Source organism: Manis pentadactyla, chromosome 3 (genome assembly GCF_030020395.1).
Source record: "Manis pentadactyla isolate mManPen7 chromosome 3, mManPen7.hap1, whole genome shotgun sequence".
In the NCBI taxonomy this organism is placed as follows: Eukaryota; Metazoa; Chordata; class Mammalia; order Pholidota; family Manidae; genus Manis; species Manis pentadactyla.
The window spans coordinates 172,534,065-172,561,242 of NC_080021.1; the positions used below are offsets into that span (position 1 = coordinate 172,534,065).

At 41.4% G+C, this 27,178-nt stretch overlaps 1 protein-coding gene and 1 long non-coding RNA gene across 4 annotated transcripts in view; one reads left to right on the forward strand and one right to left on the reverse strand.

Moving 5' to 3' along the window:
- LOC130682996 (uncharacterized) overlaps window positions 1-27,178 on the forward strand; it is a 206,230-nt gene that overhangs the window by 81,159 nt on the left and 97,893 nt on the right. The window lies entirely within an intron of this gene.
- The window catches only part of SLC24A2 (solute carrier family 24 member 2), a 207,840-nt gene that overhangs the window by 43,169 nt on the left and 137,493 nt on the right, over window positions 1-27,178 (reverse strand). For 2 of the 3 annotated variants that reach the window (XM_036887911.2, XM_036887918.2), the window contains one exon: window positions 15,396-15,446. The exons of the other annotated variant lie outside the window; for it this stretch is intronic. In XM_036887911.2, coding sequence (XP_036743806.2) covers window positions 15,396-15,446 — 51 coding nt within the window. The remainder of the gene's footprint in view (window positions 1-15,395; window positions 15,447-27,178) is intronic. 3 annotated transcript variants of the gene reach the window in all.

Sequence of the window (27,178 nt, forward strand, 5' to 3'; positions counted from 1 at the left end):
TAAACTCCTCTCTCAACCCACACCTGCAGGGCTGGAGAATTAGCTACATCCTGACCTGACAGTTAAAGCATCCTGGCCAGCTTCTTGGACTGGTGCTCAGGTTTCAGTTAAGTCCTCCAGAGTTAGTCCCAAAACTAATTAGGAAAAGGAATCATTTTGCACCTTCTTAAAATTCAGAAGGTCAGTGTGATGGAGATGGCCTTCTGTGTTTTAAACACCAAACCTTTGCAATATTCAAGTGGGAAGATGGTGATCAGCTTTCTCCCATCACCTGTGAGGACAGAGTACATGCAAGAAACCATTGGATTGCACAGTGGATTTGTGTTGGCTCAAGAGAACTTCTGGGTGCACACAGCTTTTAACTCCTCTCTGTCCAGGCTCGGCATTTTAAAATGGGGATAGTAAGAGCACTCTTCTCAGACAGTAGTTGGAAGGCTCAATGGGTCAGCACACTTCAGGTGTTCTGATGGCCTCTAACATACAGTAAATGTTCAGGAATTGTTACCCAGAAATGTCTGTTCTTATTATGGAATTTAATAAAAAGACATTCTTCCCATAAAGTGCTGAAAATAAAAAGATTGATATTGACAATAGAATTGATATTTAGCGGCCTCAGGTACAGGAGACCTTGGCAGTAAAAGACTGCTTTCATAAACTATTTCAGGCATGGATTCCATGTTGGCCTAAGGGTTGACACAGAGGGACAGATCTAAGAAACAACTGTAGCTTTGTGCCTGGGGATAAAAAAATGAAGACATTTTTAAGTACTTTTCAAAGTGAGGGAAGGAGTGATTTTTAACATGTTTTAGGCAACCTTAAAAAATATGCTCTGTTGTGCTGCAAACCCTTAAAGTGTTGTATTTTTATATAGAGACATATATTTGTATACTTAAAATCTCAGAAATAGCAAACTGCTCAAATCGTGAGGCACCTACGTCAAAACCTGGCACACAATTTTAATATAGTTTTGCTTGGTCTGAAGTTTGCAAAAGTATGTCCTCAGGGGTGTGTGTTGAGGGGGTGGTAGGGAAATGTGGAAGGAGAAAAATCAAAGCATAAGGGCCTAATGTGACTATGAACAAAATTTAAAAACTGCCAGGGATCAAATTCCTTGATCCAACCACCCTGACATAATACAGAAGCTCCAAGATGCATTGCAAAATAACCTTGGGAGGGTCTGTACACTGATTTCCTTTATGAATTTTGCTTTTGTTACTGCTATTAATTAATTAAAACAGCCCCTGGAAATTCCTTCACCTGTTTCCCATAATAGGCAGCGTTGCAAAGGTACCCTTTGGGTTGGTGATCAGATTAGCTTCTGGCTGCCATAGAACATTCTGAGCATCAGTGACAAGGAAGAGACGGGGCAGAGATGCACGGTTGCAAAGGGAGAGGCCACGCACACCTCAGTGAACAGACCTCTGGGAGAAGAAAAAAAAAATGGAACAGAAGGGAAACTTGAAAATAGTGTTTTAAGATCTATTTTTGTGTTTTCAGTTCTGCCTTTTCTGTCTCTGTCTTTGAACTTCATGGCTTGGCATGTAGCTTAAAAGCAAAGATACAACTGACCTTTCCTTCTGTTTATTTATTGCCTATATTTTCTGGAATCATTGACTCAAGGCAGGAGGACAGGCAGTTGTCACTCTGAGAAGGCATTGGAACTGATGGAACAAAAAACAAGCACCAACCTTGGGGTCATCCTGGGTTCCTCTCTTTTACTCACACTCCACGTGGTATCCATCAGCAAGTCTGGTCTCTACTTGTAAAATATTTCAGATTCTAAACATTTCTCCCTCTTCACCCTCTGGGCCCAACAACAGTCCTGCTGGTCTCTTAACTTGTCACCCCTTCCACCTTTACCTCTCTGTCCCCCAGGCTCATCTCATCCCAGCAACCTTAGTGATCAGTGAATCAGATCATGCTACTCACTTCTCTGTGTAAGATCTTGCACTGGTCCCCAGGTCAGAGTGAAAGCCAGAATCTTTCCAGTGACTTGCAAGATTCTACCCAGTGAGGTTTATCCATGTAGGCCCCCAGCTTCATCCCCACTTCCCCATCTCCTAGCCCACTCCGCTCAGCCATGCTAGACTCCTTGCTGTTTCTTGAAAACACTGGGCACTGTCCTACCTCAGAGCCATGGCATTTGCTGGTCCCCCTACCTGGAATGTTCTTCTCCCAGAGATCCTTGAGATCCACTTTCAACTCCTTTCTTTAAGAATTTGTTTAAATGTCATCTTCTCACTGAGGCTTCACTGAGCAGCCTATTTAAAGTTGCAGCTTCTTTCTCCAGCATTTCCTATTCCTAGGTTATTTTCTCCAAAGCATTTATCACCATTTAATATACGATATCATCATTACTATTGATTATCTGTTGCTTTCTATTAGCAGTCGAGCTCCACGAGGGTAGGGATTTCCATCGGTTTTGTTCACTGCTGTATCTCCATCGCCCAGGAGAGCTCCAAAAATTCTTGTTTGTGGTTTCCAGGCAAGTAGATGAACTTATCACTCCTTAATATGTTTCTTATTGACTAATGACCAAAGAAAAGCCTTTCAGGTCTACCCAAACCCATGGCCCCAGTAGGGCTGAGAGTCTACCTGTGGGACCCCCAGGAACTATCGGAAAGTAAACAGGAAAACGGGGTGGACTAGGTGTTCATTCTCCAAACACACAGAGGGGCATGCCAGCCATCCCCCTTCTGCATGTGGTCAGGGCTGACAAGGTGGGTGCTCACAGGGGCCTTTGTGATAGAAGAGGAGGCGTGGTGAGCACAGGAGAGCGGAGAAGGAAAAGCTGGGCTTTGGCTGCTCCTTCTTTATTAAGATGCTCTTCATTTGCCAAGGCCTTACTGAAAGCTCAGCCTTATGCTTCCTCTGTGGATGCCCACACCCTTCCTTTCCAAGTAGAAATCCATCATTCCCGTGGCACTTTGTACCATGCATAGCCCTTATCTCGGCTTGCCGCCCACGCGTCTGCTTTCCCCACCAGAGGGCAGGCTTCTCTGGGGAAGGGACTTCTCTCCACCATCTTTGTATCCCTCAAGTGTCTCAGAATAGTGCGTGACAGGTATGTCATACACACTCACTGAATCATGTACGGTGAGGTTCTCACTGTATCAGTTCCCCTGGGAAGTCTGAGCTTTCCTTTCAAGTCAGTATGAGTCACAGCCAACCTTCATTCTGCAAATACTAACCAAACCTGTGCTGTGTGCCAATATTTGGTGAACAAGATGCATCCAGTTTGTGCCCTTGTAAAGTTCACAGCCTGGAGTCAGAGAGACACAAGACATAAGGACTTAAGACTCATGCTCTGGTGGTAGGGACCTTCTCAGGAGGGCATGGAAACTCAGAGATTAGTAAACTTCCAAGATATGAGACACTGCCTTGCAGCTTGAAGGAATAAACTCCTCTTCCATTCTACAAATTGTCCTCATGGTGTGGCTCTTTACCTAAAAGTATTTGGCCTGATTTTTATTCTTAAAAGAATAATATTAAAAGTAATTAATTTCACCTTAAAAAAACACCAAGAACATAGAGTTTATTTATTCTTGAATGTATTTTTGAAGTACTTCTAAATTATTTTTTCTAATTTTTGTGAAGCATTATATAAAACTATTTGCTAGAAGATTACATTGACATTAATGGAAACTAAACTAATAAAGTGTTTTGTAGTGTCTTTACTAAATATTTTATAAATGAACCAAATAAAGATGTTAATGTAATTTAGTTATAGTTATATTTATAGACATAGTCATAGAACTAGCTTTTGTAATTAATGAGAATATTACATAATTGTATCTCAAGTGGTGGCCAAATCCATCACATAATGAAATGAAGCAGCCAGATTTCCTTATTAAGGCTTTTAAAAATAATTTTCCTTCAGAATGTCCTTTGGAATCGCCCATAAAGAATGGATATGTCCACATGGGAATTGTTTCTATCAGCTCCCCAGGCAGGGTCACTTTATCATTGGAAATATGAGGGTATGCTTATAAATATTTTGGAAGACTTCCAATGTCTTTCAAAAGTTGGTATTTTTTTGTCCTTTATTCCAGTTTCTTGCCTCTCCAGGGACTTTGCCTAATCAGTCATCTTCAATCTTCAGTCCTTCCCTTTCTGCTCAGCATATAATCATGGCTCAGTCCCTCAAGTTGGGAATCTTTCTCTTGACTGTAGGTTCCCTGCAGGCAATGCCTTCTCTTGCCCTCCCTCCATAGCCAAGCCTCTGGGAAGACCAGCCTGTGCTGGTGCCTCTGTGCCCTTACAGCTCCTTTGTTCCCTTCCTCTTCACACCTGGCATTTGTCAGCATTTTCTTCTCCCTGTGTCTCCATGCATCCGATATTCCTCACCCCTCTCCTCAAAATCCTCTTTGATTTTCAAGGGCTCCTGAGAGTGCCCCTTAAGTGCTCACTCCTCACATATTCCCAAAGTACCCAATGGACCACCACCTGAATACCAACAATTCCTGAAGTCAGATCGCTGGCCCAGGTTCTCTTATCCAATAGACTCCTGAACATCTTCACTTGGAAGTCCCTCAATGTGCCACAAACTCCCACACATCATCTTCCTTCCTGGAAACCTGCTCTTCTGCTTGTGTTGTTCCCTTGCTCCCTGTGCTGTCCAGCCATCTTAGACACCCTCCTGAACTCATATCCAATTAGTTGCCAAGTCCTGTTGAGTCTACCTTTGAACTGTAGCGACAATCCTGCCAGCCTGGATGTTGGTTACAGTCTCTTAGTCTCCTAACTTTTAATCATATTGCCTATATCCCTCCAATCTACCCGTCACATGGCTTGGAATGCTCCACACTTCTTATTGCTTGTCTTACTCCTTTTAAGAATTAAGCAAGCTTCCCCTAAGTCCCTTTCCTGGGCCAGCAAGGCACCTGGTGCTTCTCTCTATCACAGGACTCTGATGCCTCTCAGCAATTATAGATCCTTAGAGGCGTTTTACTGGCCCTCTTTCCTTGCCCTTGGGGCCCCTCCAGGATGCTACTTTTCATTTGTCCCACAGTACTTACTTCTTAGGCTGGTCCACAGGAAGTGTTTATGAACAACATCAACACAAACAACAAAGGGAATGTGTGTATGGCATGTGTGTGTGTGTGTATGTGAGGTGCTTGGAGTGCTTGATGCTTAAAAATCTATATGAAGTTTATGTTCCTTTTGTGGTTAGAGAAATAAGGAAGGACCAGCGCTGCAGGAAACTCACTAGACTCGTCCTGGTTAATGTTACTATTAAGTCTCCAGAGTCTAAGAGTGTTTCCAACTAATGTTTGTCCGTTTTGAAACTCACTCTCTTTTTTTCCCAATAAGATAATCTGATCAAGTTCAGGTAAAATTGGAATTTTACAAACCAAAAAGCTGAGGCAGGTATCACATGGCAGAATACAATGTTTCAGGAAAAGAGCCAATTTACTGACCTTAGCTGAGGCTGACACTGCTTGAGAGCTAAAGTTCTTTTAATTTTAGGTCACGTGCTTGTTGTTTTAGGAACTTAATTTTCTGAACATTTCTATGTTGTACGCACAGATATAAATGGCTTACACACAATAATTCTCAAAGGGGTTTGTCTGATTTCAGCTTTGGAGTTCTGAGCCAGGTAGGGGCTGACAAATAGAAGGTTTGAATGTCTTCTTGTTCCCATCCCTTGCACCCTGTGGCTGTCTATGAGATAAACAAATAGTGGATTGCTTCACCAAGGCAGGCTTCAGATCCCAAGACTCACCGACAGCCAGCCCCACTGCCACCCTAATGGGTGGAAAATATCTCTTCAGCCAGTTTGTCAAAGCCCATAAATTGGGTATGTCTCTCTGCAAATGGGCTGTGACATTAATGTATTCATTTGGGCAGGGTTTTAATTTGTTTACAGCACCTGGCAAATAGTAGGTGCTCAATATATATGTGCTGAATGGTTACCCTGATTTATATATAAAAAACAGAACTTAACAAAAACAGTTTGTTCTTATGATGCACCTGTATATTACCCAATTACTTGATGTAAAGTGAAAGATGTTAGATCTGGCTACCATTTATTTAGTAGCAGCCACTATTTCATGTATATACATCCTATCTTGTCACCTGGATTTCATGAGTCTGCAAATTGCCATTAATTTGAGTTCTTATTTCCTATTTTTTGAATCCTCAACTTTACATCATAAGCTATAAATGTCATTTGAATCATGGGTTTGCAACAAAAGTTCCGACACATGCTGAGAGTTTAACTAAAACTGACTGGAGGCTTACTGGCCCATGACTAAAATGAGATGATTCAGTTCATTTCAGATTTAATCAAAAGAGAAACCTACCATGCTTAATTGAACATGCCAGCCTCCTGGTAAAACAGATTCTCACTTTTTTTTTCTTGGAGGAAGCATCATGGGGGCAGGAAATTATATTATTAATTTATAATAACAGTATTCAGGTTTGACTGATGAAGGCAACTTAACATTTTCAGCTCTAGGGATGTCAGAAATAGACAAAAAGAAGCATCCACAATTGCCTTCTGCTGACACTTCACACCTTCTACATATGCAGTGTGGCGAAGTCTGCCTTTACTTGTCAGGTCCCATCTTTCTGCTTTTACTGCTGACTATTTAGATCATGAAAATAAGATGCAGTGAAGTTTGAAAAGCTGGATGTATTCTAATCAGAAGACTTCCTTGGTCCTGGTTTTCAGGAAGACTGTGGATTTACCCACACAGCTGGTTTGGTCTTTGACAGATCTGATGCTGGCTACTAGCTGGTTCATCTGGTTATGCATACTCACTAGGCTGCTGTCTTCCTAAGACCCAGCCCCAGGGAGGTACTTGTAAGAATACATCTCTGAAAATAACTGGTTAATAACTGGTGAGTTAAATATATTTACTTTTTGGATAAGGCCCAGCCTTACAGAGAGCATCTGTTCAAATGCCCAGAAAAATCCTCTGGTTCTGGAAAGTTGGGCTGAATGAGTTAAACATAAACCTGGAATGAATGAAACGTAACATGGTATTGGAAATGGTGTCTGTGCACAACAGGGGATCCCCACTTTGGTCAGTGGAAGGTAGAAAGTTAACTTGTAGTTACTTGTGAGACTTTCTGCTAGGATATCACTGGTCTTGTGGTAAGAAGGGCACATGCTGTGGGGGAAACTATATACTCAGTGAAGGAGTAAGAGCTCTGTCATTTAATTAGAGAGGACGAAGGCTCCATCACACCAGTATCCTGGTTTTAATCCAGCTTTGGTAGAAATTCAAGTTTCTCCAACAACTAAATTAGAAGATAAATACAAAGGCTTATCTGCTTTTTAATAAAGTTAGTTTGAATCTCTGTTCAAAAAACTTATTTAAATTTGTTTGAGGCTCTCTCAGTCAGAGTTGGTGGGAATGTAAATTAGTGAAATTCCCTTGGAGGGCAATCTGGAAATATCTTTTGAAATTTGAAATGTGTATATCTTTTGGTATTTCTATTTTGAGGAATTTTAGTATATATAAATCTCCTATTCAGTAGTGTTAACTATATAGAACAAAGATTCTCATGTAATGTTTTTGTAATAATTGGATAAATAAAAATGGAAATATTTTAAATGTTCATCAAAAGGGGACTGATTGAATCCATCATGGAAGAGTCAAGCAGTAGAATACTGTGTGGATGCTAAAAGAAATGAGGGAAATTTAAAAGTACTGGTATGGAAATATCTCCAAGCTATCTTAATGAACAAAAGCTAGGTATAGAATGGTGCACGGAATAAAAGAGCATATGTTAAAAAACTGATAGAAGTGTTTGATCCTAAGGAATGAATGGAATCCGGGGTAAAAGAGAGACTCATTTTTTAGTCTCATTTTATTCTTTGTATGCATACCTCTGTATGCATGCAATGTTTTTACAATAAAAATGATGGTTAAATTTAATTTGTGATTAACATTTCTACTCTGCTATAAGTTTGTATTATGTAACTAAGAGGGAATATAGTTTTTTTTCTTTGAAAGGTCTATTTCATAGGAACTATTTAATGCACTATTTGCTATATATAACCACATTAACAAAGAGTCTGTCTATGAACTGGGTTAAGTAATACTCAGGCCTTATATTTCAGAAGCTGTGGTGCAGAAACCTACATATGACAGTCTTGGTGGCACCTTAACTAAAATGCAAGATCAAGTTTTTAGAAAGTAGTCTTAAAAGTAGACTGCAAATCAATGTCTACCATTACATTTAATAAAAGGTACTAGGACAGAATCTTGGACATGGGACTGGAAGGGACATCAAGGTGCCCATTGTGGGAATTCTCTCCTGAGGGAGGCGTCCTGGACTCCTCACTCCTCTCTGAGGCAGGGCATCACATCACTGGTCACATTTGGAGGGAAAGTCTTCCTCAGCTGGACTGAACTCTCTCTCCCTGGACTGACAAAGGCCTATCTCCTGGCCCAGACTTCCTCACCCCCTGCTGTATTTAAGGGAGTTCTCCAGAGCTCCCCTCTCCTGGGAAGATATACCTTACTTTACCTCTGCAAACTGTCTAGGGACCAGTCCTAAGCAGGACCTTCTAAAGCATTGTTAAGCTGTTCCCATTCCACGCTACACCCCCGTTCACTTCAGCAGAATCTCTGGGTCATCCATCACCATCCAGAACCTAATGTCCATGGGGCTCTGAAAATCCCTGACCAGACTCAGCTTCCTACCTCTGCTATTGGTAAATCTGTCTCTATGTCCTAAACCTCTTCTCTGAATATTCACTTTGCCTTTTTGTTCCAGCTGTTTTCTGAAGGCCGCTTTCCTCCCAGGAGCTTTGAAAGGGACAGCTGCTTGTGTCTCCACATGCTCCACATTCTATCCCCCCGTCCTCACTACTTCCAGACTTTCCTTCCTCCCTCCTTTGAAGCACAAGCTACTTCTTCTACCTCTATTCTGACTTTCTTGTCACCCTCCCTTCATTCCCAAAGACACTAGAACCCAGTTCTCTATTTCTCTTTCCCCCGTTTCTCCTGTCACCACCTTTGGTGGCTTTAGGCAAGTGACCCTGCAGCCCTTGGCTCTTCGCTGCACTGAGCTGCCCGCTTCCAGCTACCCTTTCCTGCAGCTTACCGTATCCTCCCACTCCTGCAATGACACCCCAGGTCTCAGCATTCTCTATAACTGCACCACTTCCAAACTCCTGATGTGAAGCACTCTGCTTTCTGTCCATGGCTCTTTATCTTTCTACTACAATTCTTTGCTCTCAGTGGCCAATTCATGGACGTTGTCACCTTTTCACTGCCCTGCTTTGGAAGACTTCTATTGGCTTCTTGGATACCATTCTCTCCTGGTTCTCTGCCCAGCTCAGTCTTCTTTGCTGGGCCTCCCTCTTCTTCCCAGACTCTAAATTTTGGAGTCCCCAGGGTTAATCCTTGGCCTCCTCTTTGCTATTGATTAGCTAGGTATTCTTATCTAATTCTGTAGCTATAAACAACACCTATATTGTGTGACTCCCAAATTTACATCCATAGCTCTGACCTCTCTCCCAAGCTCCAGGCTCCATATGCACTGCTTTCTCCACATCTCCATTTGGGTGTGTCATAGGCATCTCAGGCTTAACATGAGCTCTCAATATTCCTCATATAGTTTGCTCTGTTCTTGGTTTTCCCCATCGACATACAGATATAGGAAAGTGATATTTCTCATTTGTGGAGAGACTGCATATTGCCTATTCAAATCCTTTTAATTTCCTAATGACATAATACCTAAATTGTTGAGGACAGCAAATCACCCTGCTTAACAAGCTATATTTCCAAGCTCCCTTGATACAGTGTAACCATATAACTGAGTTTTGGGAAGTTTTACTGAGAGGGTCTAAAGGAAGTCTCCTGTAGCTGCAGCCATCTTGGACCAGGAGGTGTCTTTGAGGTTGAAAGCCATTTATTAGATGGTAGAGCAGAAGGATGGAAGTTGCCTGGGTCTTGGATTACTGTGGTACTTCCATATCTTCCATGTACAATCTGCCCTGGACCTCTTTTACTTGACAAAGAAATAAACTGCCATATGACTTAAGCCACTGTTAATCTGGATATACAGCTGAAACTATCCTGCATCATATATCAGTGGATATAATACAGTCTCATACATTCAAGCAAGCATTAAAATATAATGTAAAGGCTACAGATAATATCAAAGACCTATTTTATGACTACACTTTCAGAGGATACATCTTGGGTAATGGAAAACACTGTTAAATGGTATTCCAAATACAATTTCTTTTGAAAGGAACTGGACTAGTTTACTGCCATTAAGAACATAAAGGACTGGCTATACTATGTGACCTTAAGGTGTCTTTGCTTCTTTGAGATAATGAGGGTTTTCAAATCTTAGCTACATGCCTAATTTAGGACCCATGGTTCATGTAAGATATTGTTAGTTTCTCAGCTTGATAAAGGGGCTATTGGTTGCCATGAAACAGTCAACTTAATTTCATTAAGGAAAAAATTATAATTTTTGCCTTGATATTACAAAACCTTTTTCTATCTTTTCTTTCTTATACAAATGAATGCAGATTAACTTTTTAAACTGTGGAGAAATTATTTTTCTGGAAATATCTTCTGTTATGTGGCAATGAGTTTAGGCAACACATTGCAGGCAACTTTCCCCATACATTGCTCCTTTGCAAGGTATTTGTCAGAATTTCTGCCTGCCTACCTACCTGCATATCACTATGAATGTTTATCTACAAAGAACAAAGATTAGTAATTCTGTATAAGGCCATTAGTAGAAAGGTCTCTTCTCCTTTTAATTAATCTTTTCTATCACCCAAATTTTTCTTTTGGACTAGCTTCCCAAATTTTCATTTAGACTAATTTTAATAAGGAATTCAATTTATTGAGAATTTTCCAAAGTGAGAATGGTATGAAATTTAGGTACCTGCAGATGATAAATAAACTATAGGTTATTAACTTAAAGTAAAAATTGGAGATTGTTCTTCTAAGAATATGCAATATCACCCCATGAGGAGATAAAGATGGCTGCTCATGTAGGGGAACTCTTAGGTCACCAAAAGACCACTCTAGAATAATTTGTTGGCATCCCTGGAAACAGAAGGAAAAAGTGAAGTTTGGAAGTGAAGCTCTCTATCTATCAAATCTAGCAAAATGCCTCACACTGAGAAGGTGCTCAGTTATTATTAAGTGAACATATTAGTATCACATGGCTGGAAAGATAGTGTCGTTTTGGGAAGTAGGAATGAGGCAGTGGAGACCTCACCTCTTCTGAGAAGCCCGCCCTCATTTCCCAAGGGTGAATGAGATAGGTTGTCTTCCACTGGGCTCTCCCAGCACCTCAGATGTGGCCATCACACTATTCACCCCTCCACCTGTGTCCCCCACCAAAGCATGAGTTCTTTAGGAGAAGGACTGTCTTTCACAGCCATAGGCCCTGCACCCATTCTAGTGTCTGGTTGTGTTGTCAGATGAAAGTATTGGGGAACGAATGCAGGAGTGGGTAAAATTCTGATTGGCTTGGGTGGGAGAGGAGGTTGGGTGTGACCCAGGGAGCTGTTCCAGTTTAGGTTTTAGGGCACCTGAAGACAAAGAAGGGAGGGATAGGGCTCTGAGGACAAGGACACATTTTAGAAAAAAATCATAATTTTGTCCAGTGCCTGAGAGTATGTTGTTATATTAAACTACACTTCTTTGGTAAAGTCAAGTAGGGATTCATGTTTTATTCAATAGTTCACTGTCCAATCTATGATGCCCTCATTCTAAATCTGTGGTTGAAACCTTTCTCATGATGTGTTCTCCATCAAGCCATCCTTCCCACTCCCTATACTGAAGCCAATTTGAACTGTCCAGTTTCTTACACCCACCTGTACAGCAAACCACAGCAGAGCTGAGAGGGCAGGGTTTGGGCATGCCACAGTCCTAAGTTTAGGTCTGGAGTCCTCACTTACTACTTGAGTTTCAGAGCATATTGCTTTGCTTCTCTGAGTTTTAGTTTCCTTATTTCTCTGAGCTTTGGTTTTCTTATCTCAATAATCTACTTTGTGTGACTGTTAGAAGGGCTAAATGACAGAATATATAAAGCCCACAGTGCTGTGCCTGGCAGGTGGAGGCACCCAGCAAGCAGTTCTGTGCCCTACCCTTTTGTCCTTACCACTGCTCCTTTCCCAATTTACCCCATATTTATGGATCATTTGGGGCCTACTCCAAAAATCACTTTCTCCACAAAATATTTTCTTAGTTGAAAGCAATCTTCTTTCCTCATCTACTCCTGTCATCTTCTGAATACCTATGGTACTTACCACTTTCTTCCCAGTGACTCAGTGATTGCTGTGTTGTATTAGCCCCTTGTCTGTAAGTTCCATAGGGGGCAAACTGCTGACATTTTAATCTGTGTTTCCCCAAAGCACCCAGCAGAATAACTTGCATATAATATGTGCTTAAAATAATGAGCTGAATACGTGCAGGACAATTCTCTATTTTGAGAAGTCATCATTCAATTCCTCTTAGGATATGGGGTGGCATATATAATCCATCTTTCCATTTCATCCATTTAAGGGGAAAAAGCAGGCCTCACTGCAAGTACCTCACACAACACCCAGATAATTCTCTAGAAACAAATGATGACTAGTCATATGAGCAATGACAAAGAGGCCCTGCTTAAGGGCTAGTCACATTTCTAAAACTGTGAAAAAGAAGTGCTTAAATGGATGGAGGTATTTCCTGAAGGGTTGCTGGTCCACAGTTATTACCCCAAATATCTTCATCTTTATTACACTTGCTTCAAATGTACAATATGGAAATGGCATGAGTCACAGTTATTATTATTTTCAATGGGAAGAGAGAGGCCCTTGAGAGTTTGAAGAAGTCACTCCTACTGCTGCCAGGTCTGGGGCGACGGAGCGGGTTTTGAGTCTTTTAGAGGAAATCCTAGAGTTAGGTTCAAGCCAACATCTGGCTTGCCGTGGAGGCAGCCGCCAAAAGGCGTGGTTGGTTCTGGCTGGCTGGAGACCTCCTGTTCCAAGGTGTCCTTTCTGGGAGTACCCGAGAGGGATTGCTGTGTGTTTAGAGGAGGTTTCAAATCTTCCTGAGGTTCCTATTCTAGGTGAAGGATAACACCTCAATCAACAATGCCAAACAGTCCCATAAACGGTTCCATGGAAAACAAAGTTCTCTAATAAAAGAAGTCTGGGAAATAGTTCAAATTCCACCCCCTCTTACGACTTACTGTAGGCTGCAGTGCACAGTAGCAGAGTGAAGGCTCTGAACAGGCGCGTGGTAAAGAAACTGATTTAACTGAACTTGGAAGCTCTCTCACTTATCTAACTAGGAAGTCAGTCTTGGTTTTTTTTTCCTGAGTTATTGCAAAATTCCTAATGTGAGCATATGAAACTTGTATTTCATAGAACACACTTTTAAAAGGCTGCCTTAGCTATGGTCACCAGCACTGCAATGGGAATGAATGTTCAGCCAGGAATGGGACACAAGAGGAGTGGGGGAGCCAAGAGAAGGAGAAGGAACGTTAAAGGTGGCCCGCCCATGAGCGCCCCTCAAACACGATTTCACAGTCTTGCTAATTCTGTGGTTCTGTGGTTCTCATTCCAGACATTCCTTGACTTTGTTTTCCTGCCCAGCACAGCCATTATTAAGTGGAATCATCAGATCGGAAGCAGTGATTTTGTATCTTGATGGATCTTGAATTATCTGGTGCAGGAGGAAGGGAAAGGGAGTGCTCAGATGGCGACACCCACTCTAGGATGTGCAAAGAGGAAGGAAAGGGACTCAATGCAGGAGAGAAAGGGCACCTGAGGCGACAGGGAGTTGGAGACTGCCCCGGAAGTGGGAGCTAGGGGTGGAAGGCAAAGGGCAGGGTGGAGAAAAGAAAGTGAAGGGTGGTACCAGGTCAGAAGCTAGCAAACCCACCCACTGCCTGAGCCGTGAAACCAGGCTGGGGGGCCAGGAGGGCCCGGAGGAGCAGTCACATTGTAAAGTCAGTGAGTCCCAAAACTTTGGCTTCTCAAGCCAATTGTCAATAAAAATCGAAGTGATTTGAGGACATAGAATAAAAGTAACAGCCGGGAAGGAGCCTTCCTTTAAGGCATGGATTGTTCTTCCTATCCCCTTGGAGGCAGGGCACTCACTCCCACGCAGTAGCTGTCTGCCTCTGGGGCTCTCACTGCTCAGGACTATTTCCCAAGGTGGTGGGAGGGCCCTGGGCTACGACAGGGCCTAACCTGAGATCTCAATTGTGGCCTGTGGCTTTAGAAAATATCACAGCGTTTATTTGAAAGCACAGGGGTAGCAATAGAGAAGAGCCCAGGGTATTGTGCAGAAGGCGGAGTGGAGAGGGGCTGAGAAGGGGCTTCCTCTTACCAAGGGCTGTCAGATGTTCTGCTTCTTGCATGCAAGGCAACTAGGACCCCTTTAGCAAGTTAAGGCAACTTAGAAATACTAGAGGCTGGAAACAAGATATGCAACACATTTGGGAGTTTCTCTCATTTAGAAAGACAAAATTGGCTGATTCCCCTTCTAGGGTATCTTTGGCTTCTTGTCAATATCAGTGTAAAAATCTCACAAAAACCCCACATGTTTTCATAGCTCACAAATATTATTCATTATTCAAAAGGTGGAAGTGTGTGTGGGGTGAGACAGAGGACAGGGCAATAGGACATCTCCCTTCACAAGAACGCAAAAGTTTCAAATGGTAAACTTATTTCAGGAAAGTGACTCTGACAGGGCAAGGCTGTGCTCTGGAATAGTGCCTGAAATTCATTAGTAAATACATTTAAAAATAAATCTTTGCCAGACTTCATTTACTCAGGGTAAATTGCTAAAATGATATGCCCAACCTCTCAGAGCATGAACCCCAATAGATACAATTCCACTGGCAGAAATGGTGGCCCTGGCCTCTCAGAATAATGCTTTTGAATGAGTCAACAGGGACAGTGTGGGTGGAGGACATGCGCCTACATCCGTCTGCATCAGAAACCAGTCTTTAATTGGTTTGGGGTCTAGGAGTTACTTTAGATTGCTCATTCCTTTGCATAAATCAGAATATCAGCAGAACACACACCCCTCTCTAAATTAAGGGGCATATTAAAAGAAGGCTGTTGGTTGGATGTGTTTTTATATGTTGTGAGCATGTGGAGAAAACAATGGTGACACAAAGTATGCTTGTGTTCATGTTGCTGACACCATTTCTCTGCGTGTGTTACATAATTGGGATGGTTTGCACTGTTAGAATGGAATAACATGATTACCCATTGGTATTGCACGTCTCCAATTCCAAATAAACACAATGGCAAAAACTAGATGAAAATGTGGAAAGCATAATAAATCACACAATGTCACTGAAGTCATGCAAAGAGGAAAAAAAAAAGATTAAAAAAATGGGCAAGCCACAGACATCATAAATGAAAAAAGCCAATGCGTACAATTCTAAAACATTCTTACCTTCTTCAGTCATTGTGTCATAATATTTTAGTTTTCCATATGATCCAAGTTCTACAACATCACAGTAAAAGACACAAAGATAAGGAACGAGCTGTAATGCAAGAACTTTGTTTTTACACATTCTTAATTAATCAGATTCAGAGTTATACTGTCAAATTCCGCAATCGTAACTATATAGAGATGTGCAAACATGGGCCATGTGGCAGACAGCTTTCACGGCCCATTTTCAGAAATCACTTAAAATATATTATTCCACTGGGGGTAGGATGTGCCCTGCATTACAGAATGGGACACAGTTATTTTAACATCTGATAAAACAGAATACTTGGCAAGGTAATTTCAGACCAGGACTAGGCTAGCCCGGTAATTTTTATAGAGGTGACACTGTAAGAGAAAGGGCTGAACAAGGACAATGTCCAGTCCCAATGAGGATTTTAGACACTGAGATTCCTTGTCATGGAACAGAGGTCCCACAAGTTCATTTCATAGCTTTTCTTCAAGAGAATCATTTCCTAGAGAGTAAGGAGGCTAATCTGGGAAAACCCAAAATGAGAAATCAGATTCAGAACTTCCCTCTCACTTTCAATCTCATATTTTAGACAGAAAACACAGAGTGGGTGCAGCATGCTAGAAAGGGCTGTGAAAGGTGCAGAGTGCTCTGGAAGAGAGAGATGTATTCTCAGGGAAGACCACCTGGCTGGGACAGGTGACAGAGCAGCCACAACTCCCAGACTGTGGCCTGTTGCTGTGTAGGCTGCAGAGGGCTGGAGGCGACTAGCAGCTGCTTCTGTGTGCAGATCCCCAAAGGACTGGCTGTGATGGAAACCCCTGGCAGAAAGCGGGCTGTTCTGAATCAGCTGGTGAGAGTAGCAGCTTAGGTCGGGGAAGGGGGTGTCGGGTTACACCATTTCTGTTTTCTTCCTTCAGTTCTAAAATAGAAACTTTTATTCTTGTTCATCTGAAAATTCCAGATTGTTTTAAGCAACCTTGTGAAGTTAAAAATATTTTTTTTCTTTGTCATAACAACACTCTCCCAACAAACTTTAAGAAATTGATGAGACTCAAGAGATTTTCCTGTGATTCTGCAGAATGCTTCCATGGCTCATTAACTTGGGTGGCCACTGAATATCCACATATGAATCACCTAATAATTGATGGGTCTTATGTACACGATGATGGGTCTAGCTTAAAACACAGTAATAAATATTCTTCTATTTCCTATTTATATTATACATTCCATAAATATTCTTTTTCCATGTGCCTGAAATTTTACCTAAAGCTATTTTAACACATGAGTACAAAAGTGTGCCTTGGGGAGAAAAATCACTTCACCTTTATGTTTCTGCAAAAACCTGCCTCTTCTGGATTTTGTTAGATACATGACAAAAGATGCAAGTGCTTCAACAAGAAATTGAATTTTGTGTAAATAACAAGAAAGTTGCTTTTTTTTTTGACTTCTGGGGCTTCCCTTCAGCAGAATGTAATTTTTCTGGGATTTTAAGAACAGTAGTCTATTATATATGTGACATTGCATGAGTTTGGAATTCTTAAAAGATCTAAATTCTTTCATAAATATTAAACACATGTTATGGTGGCTTTACACATAATATATTCATTTGCATATTTGTGTGTAACCTTGCAGTGAGTGAGTTGATGAATTCTATCAGCCAATTAATTTTTTTGTAACCTCTTCTCCTAGCAGTAGACCAAGCAGCTATTATTTGCTCAGGAAACAGAATGTGGGTGGCTTCTGTTTGCAAAGTTGAATATAAACCATATTCTACATTGTGAAGATGCACTGTTGGATTTTTATGGATCTGCCTTGTTAGATGCAACCTCTCTGTATGATGCACACACCTGTTTTCATGTATCAATTTCAAATTATCAAACGTCTGCTGGTGGCAGGTGTGATTATTCTTCAGCTCATCTCTTGCAGAACTAGGTATAAATAAATACAATCATATTCTTTAATTATTTTATTTTTACATAGTCACAGTTGGAACTGTTTCATGTCTGGCAGAGTTCAGGCATTCTTGCTGCTATGCAGTGTCTAGATTTCTTAGCTGCTTCCTTGGATGATGGATGGGAAAGAGGAAAAAGAACTGGACAAAACATACCAAAAGTGAGGTTAATTTTTTCCAAAAATGGTGGTGGAAGAGAAGGAATAAGAGTAGAGAGAAGCTGAATAATGACAGGTGACATAACAGCTCGAGGCACAGCAAGCAAGAAGGGCAAGGGCAGTATCTGCCCAACTGAAGGGAACCATGTTTGTAGTTTATTAAAGAAAAGGCAGAAAAGAATGTGAAGGAAACCAGCCCTCTACAATCTGTCTTCAGCACTGACAGCAATGGGATGGTGAAATGGTGAACACAGCACACTCAAGTGCTTTCAAGTGGTCAGGGCAGCATCCCGGGGCAGGTGGGCAGCATCTCCATAGCTAGTGGCTCTCTTCCCAGGACCAGCACCTGAACCTACACAATGCCTTCATGGGGTGCAGGAGCAGGGGTGTGACCAGTGACTGGGATGAACATAGCAAATGATATACCTGGCTGGTGTCCTGCAGCCCATGGACACCTCATGGAAAGTGGCTTCCACCACTGTTGGCTTAGAGGCGCGAATGAAATCTCACCTGCGAGGGGAAATGGCCTCAGTCAGCATGCTCCTCACACAGAATATCCAAGGCCCCTTTAATGCCATTGGATTTGGATTTAAACAGGGCCTAATCCAAGCTGGGTTTCTTTGGGATTAGGAGGGAGGAAGTGAGGAAGTTCAAGAGAGTGCTGTCTAGTACCATCCAGAGACATCCATTTGCCAGCTGAGCAAGAAGCAGCCAGGATTGGACGAGGGATGAATCACTCATGAGTATCATCCTGGGTACTACCTGGTGCCTCTTTTCTGTAATATTTCTCTAAGAAGCCTATACAGCCTCAGAAACAATTCCAGAATCCAGGGGTTGGTGTTGGAGATAAGCCTATAAATCAATCATAAATGCTGCCTAACACAGTGACCACACTAGATTTCATGCCATTTGGACCGCGGGACCACAGATATCCAAGCTCCCAGATCTCTAGGAGGACCTGAAGCTTTTGTCACTCCTCCATCCACTTCTTTCTAGGTCTTGTGAGCAGCATCACTACCTGGCTTTATGGTATCTCTGAATTCTTGTCCATACTTGGTAATCGACAGGTCAAAGGAAGGGTCTTCTCTGCAGTCTCAAAGAATCTGTGAGTAAGCGCTAGCATTTTGGGCTCCTAATTTCCCCTTTTCTTAAGAAGGGCATGGATATAAGATGTTTCCTTCCAACACTGACTTTCTCAGTTCCACTTCTGAGGCCTTTAGCATTATGAACTTTTTTTTTTCCGTCAGAAAATCTCTCCATTCAGGAGCAGCAGAAAAATGATTTCTCACCTTTCAGGCCTCAAAGTTCTGTGTATAAAACAGAAAGTCAATAGAAGCATCTATGCTGAGTTCATTTGATTTGAATGAAAATAGAGGTAGAGAAAGCAATGAGAATGAGTGTTTATTATTTAAGTGTTAGCTGATGGAAAAAAATATGATTAACTTGTTTATTTTTTTTTTAATCAGAGAGCTTTATTTTTGGTAGTGATTCACTGAATCTGAACACCTAAAAATTAAGTCTTTCTCAACTGTCTAATACCTATCAAGGAGGCGCGTACAGATATTGGATCACATCACGCCCATGGCAGGATTAGTTTCAGTAGCAAATGGAAGTTAAGAACTGGACTTTGAAGTCAGAGTATAGGTTTGAATTTAAGATCTGCCACTTATTAGCTGTGTGAGTTTGAGCAAATTGTTTTACCTCTCTGAGCCTTGGTGTCCTCAGCTGTAAAGGGGCATAACTGTATCAACCCCATAGAGTTGTGGTGAAGAGTAGATAAGATAATCACACCCACCTAAGCCATCAATAAGGGGCAGCTCCGTTATTGCAAACACCACCGAGAAGAGGGAAGGGAGGATCCTTGGGATGGGAGGGGAACATTTAGAGGACTTGGTATTTCACACAGATTTGTTAAAGTCAACACTACTTACTTTAAAGTAAGTAAGTAGGCTTTAAATAAATATTTGTTGTTCAACAACAAAAGATATTCCACCATGTTGGGGTCAGCACTTTAAAGAAATCTGTTTAAAAAAAAACAAAAATCAAAGCCTGTCCAGAGCAGCACTGTCATGGAAAATACAGTGCCAGCTATGTGTATAATTTTCAATGTTTTAGTAGCCATATTAAAAAAAGTAAAAAGAAATGCGAAATTAAAATATCTTATGTAACAGTATATCCAAAATATTATCAAGTCAACATGTGATCAATAAAAATAATTATTACTGAAAAAAATAAATTTTTTTCATCAGTACTGCTCTTCTACTCTCAGATCTACAGGGAATGTCAAAACATGGACAGTAATCACTGAATTGAGATGTGAAAAGCAGACTGTTCATTCCTGTGACCACCAGTATTCCAGCCTGGGACCTAGGTACCTTCCCTTTCAATATTTGTACACAAGCCTAATATTCTCTCCAACTAGGTTCATATGTTGGAGGCAGAGCCCCTGTTCTTTGTTAGATCCCTCCCAACAGAACCTAGAACTGCTTTTCTCATATCACATGCTCTCCTCACATTTCTTAAATAAAGTATATAAATGCACAGATCCCAGATGACAGCTGGGTTTAGGATTCTTTGGTTTGTTGAACTTTCCTGGACTTGCTGATGTCAGAAAGGCAGGCACTGATGCCCGGAGCTTCTTGACTGTTGTACTGTATCATGTATCATCACTATCAAGGTTAAGGCTTTCTGAGTGAGACAGACAAGACAGGCAATTCAAAGCTTGGCTCTAGTACTTATGAGCTGGGTGATCCTCTCTGAGCCTCTATCTTTTCTTCAGTAAAATGAGGAACGATCAATAAAGGCCTATCCTCAGGAGGGTCTTTGGAAGATCAGATGAGAACATATCTATAAAGCACTTTGCATTAGGATGGCTCAGACATTCTTAATAATTGGTAATTATTGTCTGCCAAAGGTCCAACGTGAACACCTAACTCAGCCCAGCATGAGGTTGTTAAATCCTATTCAAACTCTAATTATCTCTGTGGGTGGGCACCAGCATCAGTGTGCTTGACATGTGCAAGTGGACAAAAACCCCTAGACGTTCCCTTGAACACAAGGAAGGCTGTCAGAAGAAAAACTTTCAGTTGAGTGAAAGGCTGCCCTGGCTAACTTCCAGAACCATGTTTTACAGTATTAACATTTTAGCCTGAGTGGGTTTTTTTCTGACTTTGTGAATGGGTAGTATGAGAGCTGAGTATTTGTCATTTCCCATCCCATTCCCTACAAACATAGCATTTTTATTTGTAAAGCTATACATTTTTACAATTTCTTACTAGTTCTTACTCACAGATTCTTTGAGACTGAAGAGAAGACTGTTCCTTTGACCTGTCAATCACCAAGTTTGGAATTACAAAATCTTTTTTCTCTTGCCTCCTCATGTGAAAAATTTTCATTAAAGTAAACTTCAATTCTGAGTTAAAATGTATTTTCTAAGATGGCCCAATTTTAAACTTTTTGTTTGATTTCACCTCAAGAAGGCTGCATGGACCACCAAAATTAACTGCTTTCCACTAAAAGGCTTTCTTTGGCCATATTCCTTCTTTTCAAATGTTCATACCAATGCAAGTAAATTTTTTTAACTTAAAAACTTTAAGAGACTGAGGTTAAATGAGGAAACAACCATGAATCCTCACTTCTTGCTCAAGTTAGAAGGAAAGGAATATTTTAACCTTCAAATTCAAATCCTCACTCAAAACAAGCATTGACTCACTGCAGAAACTCTGCTTACTATTCTGTTGGGGGTTGGGGGGATGATGTTCTTGTGTTCAACCTCCCTAAGAGGCTCTGAAATATGTACCTGTTTGTCTAGGAACAGCTGTACTCAACATGTGGTAACATATATGTTATACACAAGGTGTTAGCAGAGAGGAGTTTGCCTCATGGAGTTCTTTCCACATCTGACTCTTCCAAATCTGTGCTAATGAGTGCTTCTTTTTCTTCTTTGGGATTAAAGTCTCTCACTAAGGCTTTTTGGAAGCAAGGCGAGAACTTTGCAAATGAAAATGAGGATGAACTTCTGGGTGATCCTCTGCCAGCTACTGATTTCCAAGGAGGGCTGATGAGCACACACACAAGGCCGCCTCTCAGAAACTTACCACCTGGCTCTCCTGCCCTCTAAATCTAGCCCTTCATGAAATAGCCACTCTTCCTCTTCAAGCTTCCTGCAAACACAGGCACACGGGTTTGCTATTGCTGGTATTTTTGTCTCTCCCACTCTCCACATGTATCTCCTTGGTTATGTCCATCTGCGAAGGTCATTCTGAGACCCTACCTCCCAGGAAATATTGGTGCTACATTGGTGGCCAAATCATAAGTCAGAAAGATCCTCAGTGTCTGGCCCAGTGCCTGGAGCATAGTAGGCATTCTGGCAAAGCACCTGTGAATAATCACAGGGGCCAGGGACTTAGGTGAGCAAAGTGGGTTAGGGACAAAAATAGGAAGTGGTGGTGATTATGGAAATCTGGACAGTGTGTGCCTAAAATGGGGCTGCAGCTGCTCGGCTCCAGCTCCACGAGGGAATGCAGGCACAGTGCTGACAGATCTCATTACCCAAGGGAAGCCAGATATCTGGATTTTCATGTAAAAACTAATTTTTAAATATTGGCGACTAATTCCACGTTTTAAAGAAAACACCCTGGTCATATTTGGCTCATCAGTGTGTGAACTTTCATTTAAAATCAGGTTGCTTGGTCCAGTTTTCTTATAAATTTTAGTTGAATGAATGAATGAACAAATGAGACCAGCTAGGCTGTTGGGAGGGGTCTTTGCTAAGCAACTCTTCTCCAGGAGGTTAAGGACTGTGACTCACCGCCTTGTCTGCCTTGAAGCTTACATAGCTTCTTTATATGGGTACCGTGGTCTGTTCACCTCTAGCTCAGGGACAAACTGAATGTCACCACCTCCACTCTCCTGGGACCACCAGGGGGGAGCCCCTGTGAGGCCAGTGGAGCTGTTATATCCCATGGCTAATTCCTTCCTTTATGTATGTGCTTGTCCAGCCAGCTTTACCATCACACAAGCCAACTGCATTTTTTTTTTAGTTTTGTTTTAAATCTGATTTTGAGGAGGAATGGAAGTTGCCCATTAGGTATAATTATTTCCAGTTATCTTGTAGGGAAAAATGTGAATTAAGGAAAATACAGTGAAAGGTTCTGAAAGGTAGGTTAAGATCACAGAGGGAGGTGTCATATAATTATATGGGAATTATCTTTCTCGAACAGTGAATAATAATGTGTGGTCATTACTGTGGCTCATCCAGATGGTTCATAATGAAATGCCCAAGCAAGTCCCCAGGCACCCCGACTTCTTATAAATTGGTCGCCTGATTTGCAGCCTTGCTCCTCTGTGGTGTTGCTTAGCAATATCAATAGTTGCTGATTCCTGTCCTGTGAGGAGCGGACTCAGGCTGCGTTTCACTGTAATTTACATGCTCTGGATGATCAAGCAAGAAAAATGGGACCTGGATGTGCTGTTCTGTGGTTTTCCTTATGAGGTGGATTGGAGAGGAGACAGGGAGGAGAGAGCAAGGAGGTTTCTGGAAAGGATTTTTAAAGGAAAACAATGAGCAGTCTAGGCAAGAGAATTACCCAAATCCATGTGGTTTAAAAAAAGACTCCCTGGGCTTTCATGAGTATCCTTTTAAAATGGTAATTAAAACCTCAATAACAATCTGAACATAATTTTAAACACTGATACTTTGTCAGAATTTTTTTTTTTTCCCAAAGGGGCAGAGAAAGCAAGTGACCATATAGCATGTTGTTTGCAGTGTGGAGACCTGGGCATCGTGGCTTGATTCCTGGGTCTGCCACTTACTAGTGAGAGCTCAGGCAAGTTACATGACCCCCACACAGCTCCCACACACGGAAAACGGAAGCAGTAACAGTTGTCTTGTATGGTTATTGTGAGGATTACAGGTACTTAACATGTAACTGGCATATAATATTCATTAAATATATGGTAGGGATTATTATGGCTTTAAAGCATCTACTGGGTTTCCTTCAGACAGATCAGAACGCTCTCATAGCATTCTTTTGATCTTCACAAAATCAGAGGGAACTGGGTATCAAGAGACGTTATCACCACGATGCTATTGGCTCCTCAAATGCACCTTAGCCTGTTTGCTTTCTGCCCTTCAGGGCAAAGAATCATGTAGTCATTTTGTTAATTTCAGCACCCAGCTGAGTTCCTGGCAACTCTGTAGGTGTTCAAATGCTGTTGACGTGAATTAAATCTCTATTTAATAGTGCCCTGTTAATTTTCCTCAGCCTAGTTGCCTGCAGTACTGATGTCCAAGATTCTTTCCATTTTAGTATTCTAAACTCTGCAGTTTCAACTATACTGTCTTTGGTATCTCTGCAGTGAGGAAAATGTATGTGGCTTCAACTCTTGGAATCCTTTTCATTGCTTCTGTAAAGTAGGAGGATTTGTATCATACAAAAGCATCACGCAAAAGATAAAAGGGCATCAGAAGCTTGGAAATGGAGATGAAAGAAAACACTACACAGAATGGATGCTGCACACTGGCTAGAGAACAACTTGGATGTTCTCCTGGATCCCATCTTACAGCCTGGCTGCATTCAGTGGCTTCTGCCAGGCAGAGAGGATCAGTGCTAAATGATATCCAGCTATTGGGTCAGCACAGCTGAATTTCTGTTCTCTTATGCACTGAGCTTCAAATAATATCAGAAAAGCAAACAAGAAAAGTGTCCTATGGGAAGAGAAGATAGAAAATCAACTGAAAAAACAAACAAACCTTCCAGCCGTCCAAGGGGAAAAAAAAGGGCAAGGAATAAGAGAGAGGTATGAGAAGGCAAGAGAATTTGAGAACAGAATTAAATTGAGGGAAGAAAGATTAGAACAGACAGGAAAGTAATGCCACTGATGAGGAGGTAACTCAAAGAAAATCCATCCTCATAATTATGTATTCTATACTTCAGTATTATCCAGGATGTCATTCTACAGAATGCTTGGATCCCTAGCACAATAGAAACAATCACCCCAAATTATAAAGAACTTAAAGGATCATATTTAAAGTAGAAAGAAAGTTCATGCAATCCTCTAAATTTCATTTAAGGGTAATCCATTTACCATTACTCCTACTAAATACCATACTGTATAAAGTGGGACTATACAAGTGCTCTGTGAATAGTGCTCCATTGAATACACTGAACAGTCCTCAGAGATAGATACTGTTGTTTACCCTGTTCTACAAAGGAGGAAGCTGAGTTACAGAGGAGGTAAATAACCCACCCAATGTCACACAGCAAGGAAGTGGCAGAGCTGGGATTTGAACCAAGGTAGCTGGCTCCGCAGTGTGTCTGCTTAACAGCCACACCATGCTCCTCCTTCTGTGAGTCTGATGGGAAGAGGCCACCATGAACACACCAAGTAGCTGGCTCCGCAGTGTGTCTGCTTAACAGCCACACCATGCTCCTCCTTCTGTGAGTCTGATGGGAAGAGGCCACCATGAACACACCCAGTAGGGGACAGAGCTTATCTAAACAGGTGTGTTGTATGATGCAACCTCTTACGCTCCGAGTGTCAACTCCTCATATTCTAATTCTCACTGGCATTAAGAAGATGGGGTACAGTTCTGAGGTCAAGAAGATAATTTATAGCTTTTTCTAGGGAGGAAGCTCTGCATGACTTATTGTATCATGAGTGGAAATGTGATACATGAAAAGAAATATGAAAACTGGGTAAAGTTTTTTCAGATATGACAGAGGAGAATTTTCATCATTACTAGTTTTCTGGGATGAAACTACTCACTGTGATTTTTGACTCCTGCCAATGATGGCTGTTCTGGCCTGACGGCCTTAGAGTTGAAGCAAAGCTACATTGATTATTGGTTACCTGGGTGGGATTAATTGCTGCCACTTTGAGAAGCCAAAGGGGGAAATCACCACCACTGAAGTTGCCACATGTCTGAAGCTCAGATTCAACAACAGCGTTTGAACTGGTTTTCAGGAAGTTAACTAACTAGTCTGGGAGAAGCACTGGCTAATGTTCCCCTAAAGATTTATCTACAGCGGGGCTTGTAAAGTCCTCCAAATCGGTGACCACTCCCAAAGGCTTGCCATAGGAATGCGTTTTGTAAATGAGTGAATGAATATATGAATCCGCACATACAATGAAGAAACCAATCCGATGTAGACCCGTAAGCTTTATGTAAACAGCAAAGCTGCTTGACTCTGTGTATGTGTATGTGTGTGCATGCACACATGCATATGTATCATAGTCTCATCTGAGCCCCAAGACACCTTGTAAAGGAGAGTTTGATGTGGGTGAGGGACTTCTTTTTAATGGCTGAGATGAAGAGGCCAGGTTTGGTGCATCTGATGTAGTGGGGGCAGAGAAAGATGGACTCTGACAGCAGCTTGAGGATTTGTGTTTATAACATAATAAATATCCAGAGGTGAATGCACAGGACAGTACCACTCTCAGACACAAGAGTCAGACCAGGAAGCACTTTGGCTACTGTCGCAGGAAACTGTCTCATAACTGAATGCGAGTCATCCAAGTCTCCATCAAACAAGGCCTTGCTATTTATTAAACAAGCAGAGGTGTCTTTAGTGTTTCATTTGGGAAAAAACACCTTTGAATGCTCTTCAATGTCACAGATATTTATATATCAACATACATTTTGAGTGGGCAGCCATTGGTGACATCGAAGGGCTTGTTCATCTTCAGCATCTGTCCCCATCCTTCGGTTCCCTGCATAGTCAAGCCTGTGGCACCTGCTTTCTGTTTCTGAGAATTCCTGAGTCTTGCCCTCTGAAGGAGTTCTAACTGCATCTTTTCAGCATGTGATAAGTCCCAGAGACCAAAGATGAAGCTCTAACTTTATGGATGATTCTTTGTCTTTTTCCTGTTTTGGGCTATGTTTAAATTCAAATGCCACTGAAATCAATTTTTTTTGGCCACATGTCACTTCAAAGCAAACCTTCTTAAGGCAGGGTGTGAGGAAAAAAACCCATTCCTATACTCAAAAGCATTTATTTCAGTGAGGCTATTCACATTCCCTTCATGCCCCATATGACATTTATTTATAATGTGTACAACACAAAGAGAGATTCAATTTCAGCCATTTCTGACTTTCAAATCTGCGGGTAGTGCTTTACTATTCCCTAAAGAGAGGAGCTATTTAACTTGTCCCTGTGTTTGCTCTATGAGAGGCATTAATAGTCTGTCTTCCTTTACACAGCATTTAAACTACTGTCATTTCATTAAAAACACAGCCAGTCGATTGGATTTTATTCTTCTCCAGTGAAGATTTTGACTTTTGTTGCCTATTTACTTACTAGCTGAGGTGGCAAGCACACATCTTTCTTAATAACGTAAAGTGATCTGTGATTTGGGATAGAAGAAAAAGGTTACAGTACTGCCTTTCAGGGACAACTTCTCCATGTTTTAAATGAAATAGGCATGAAAATGACTTTCTTCTGGGATCAAATGACAATTTATGGAAACTCCTATTGAAAGTATTTTTAAAAATAGAAGCTGGGGCAATAGGTTCTGTTGTTTGGTAAGAAAAAGGAAAACCCAGCAAGAAGGGAAAGTTTAATCTTAGTGTCAGCTTTGATTTAACACTAAACGATTCTACAGAACTGAGAGATGTATGGCTACGTGTACAGAAGATAGACACGTGTGGCTATAGATGAGG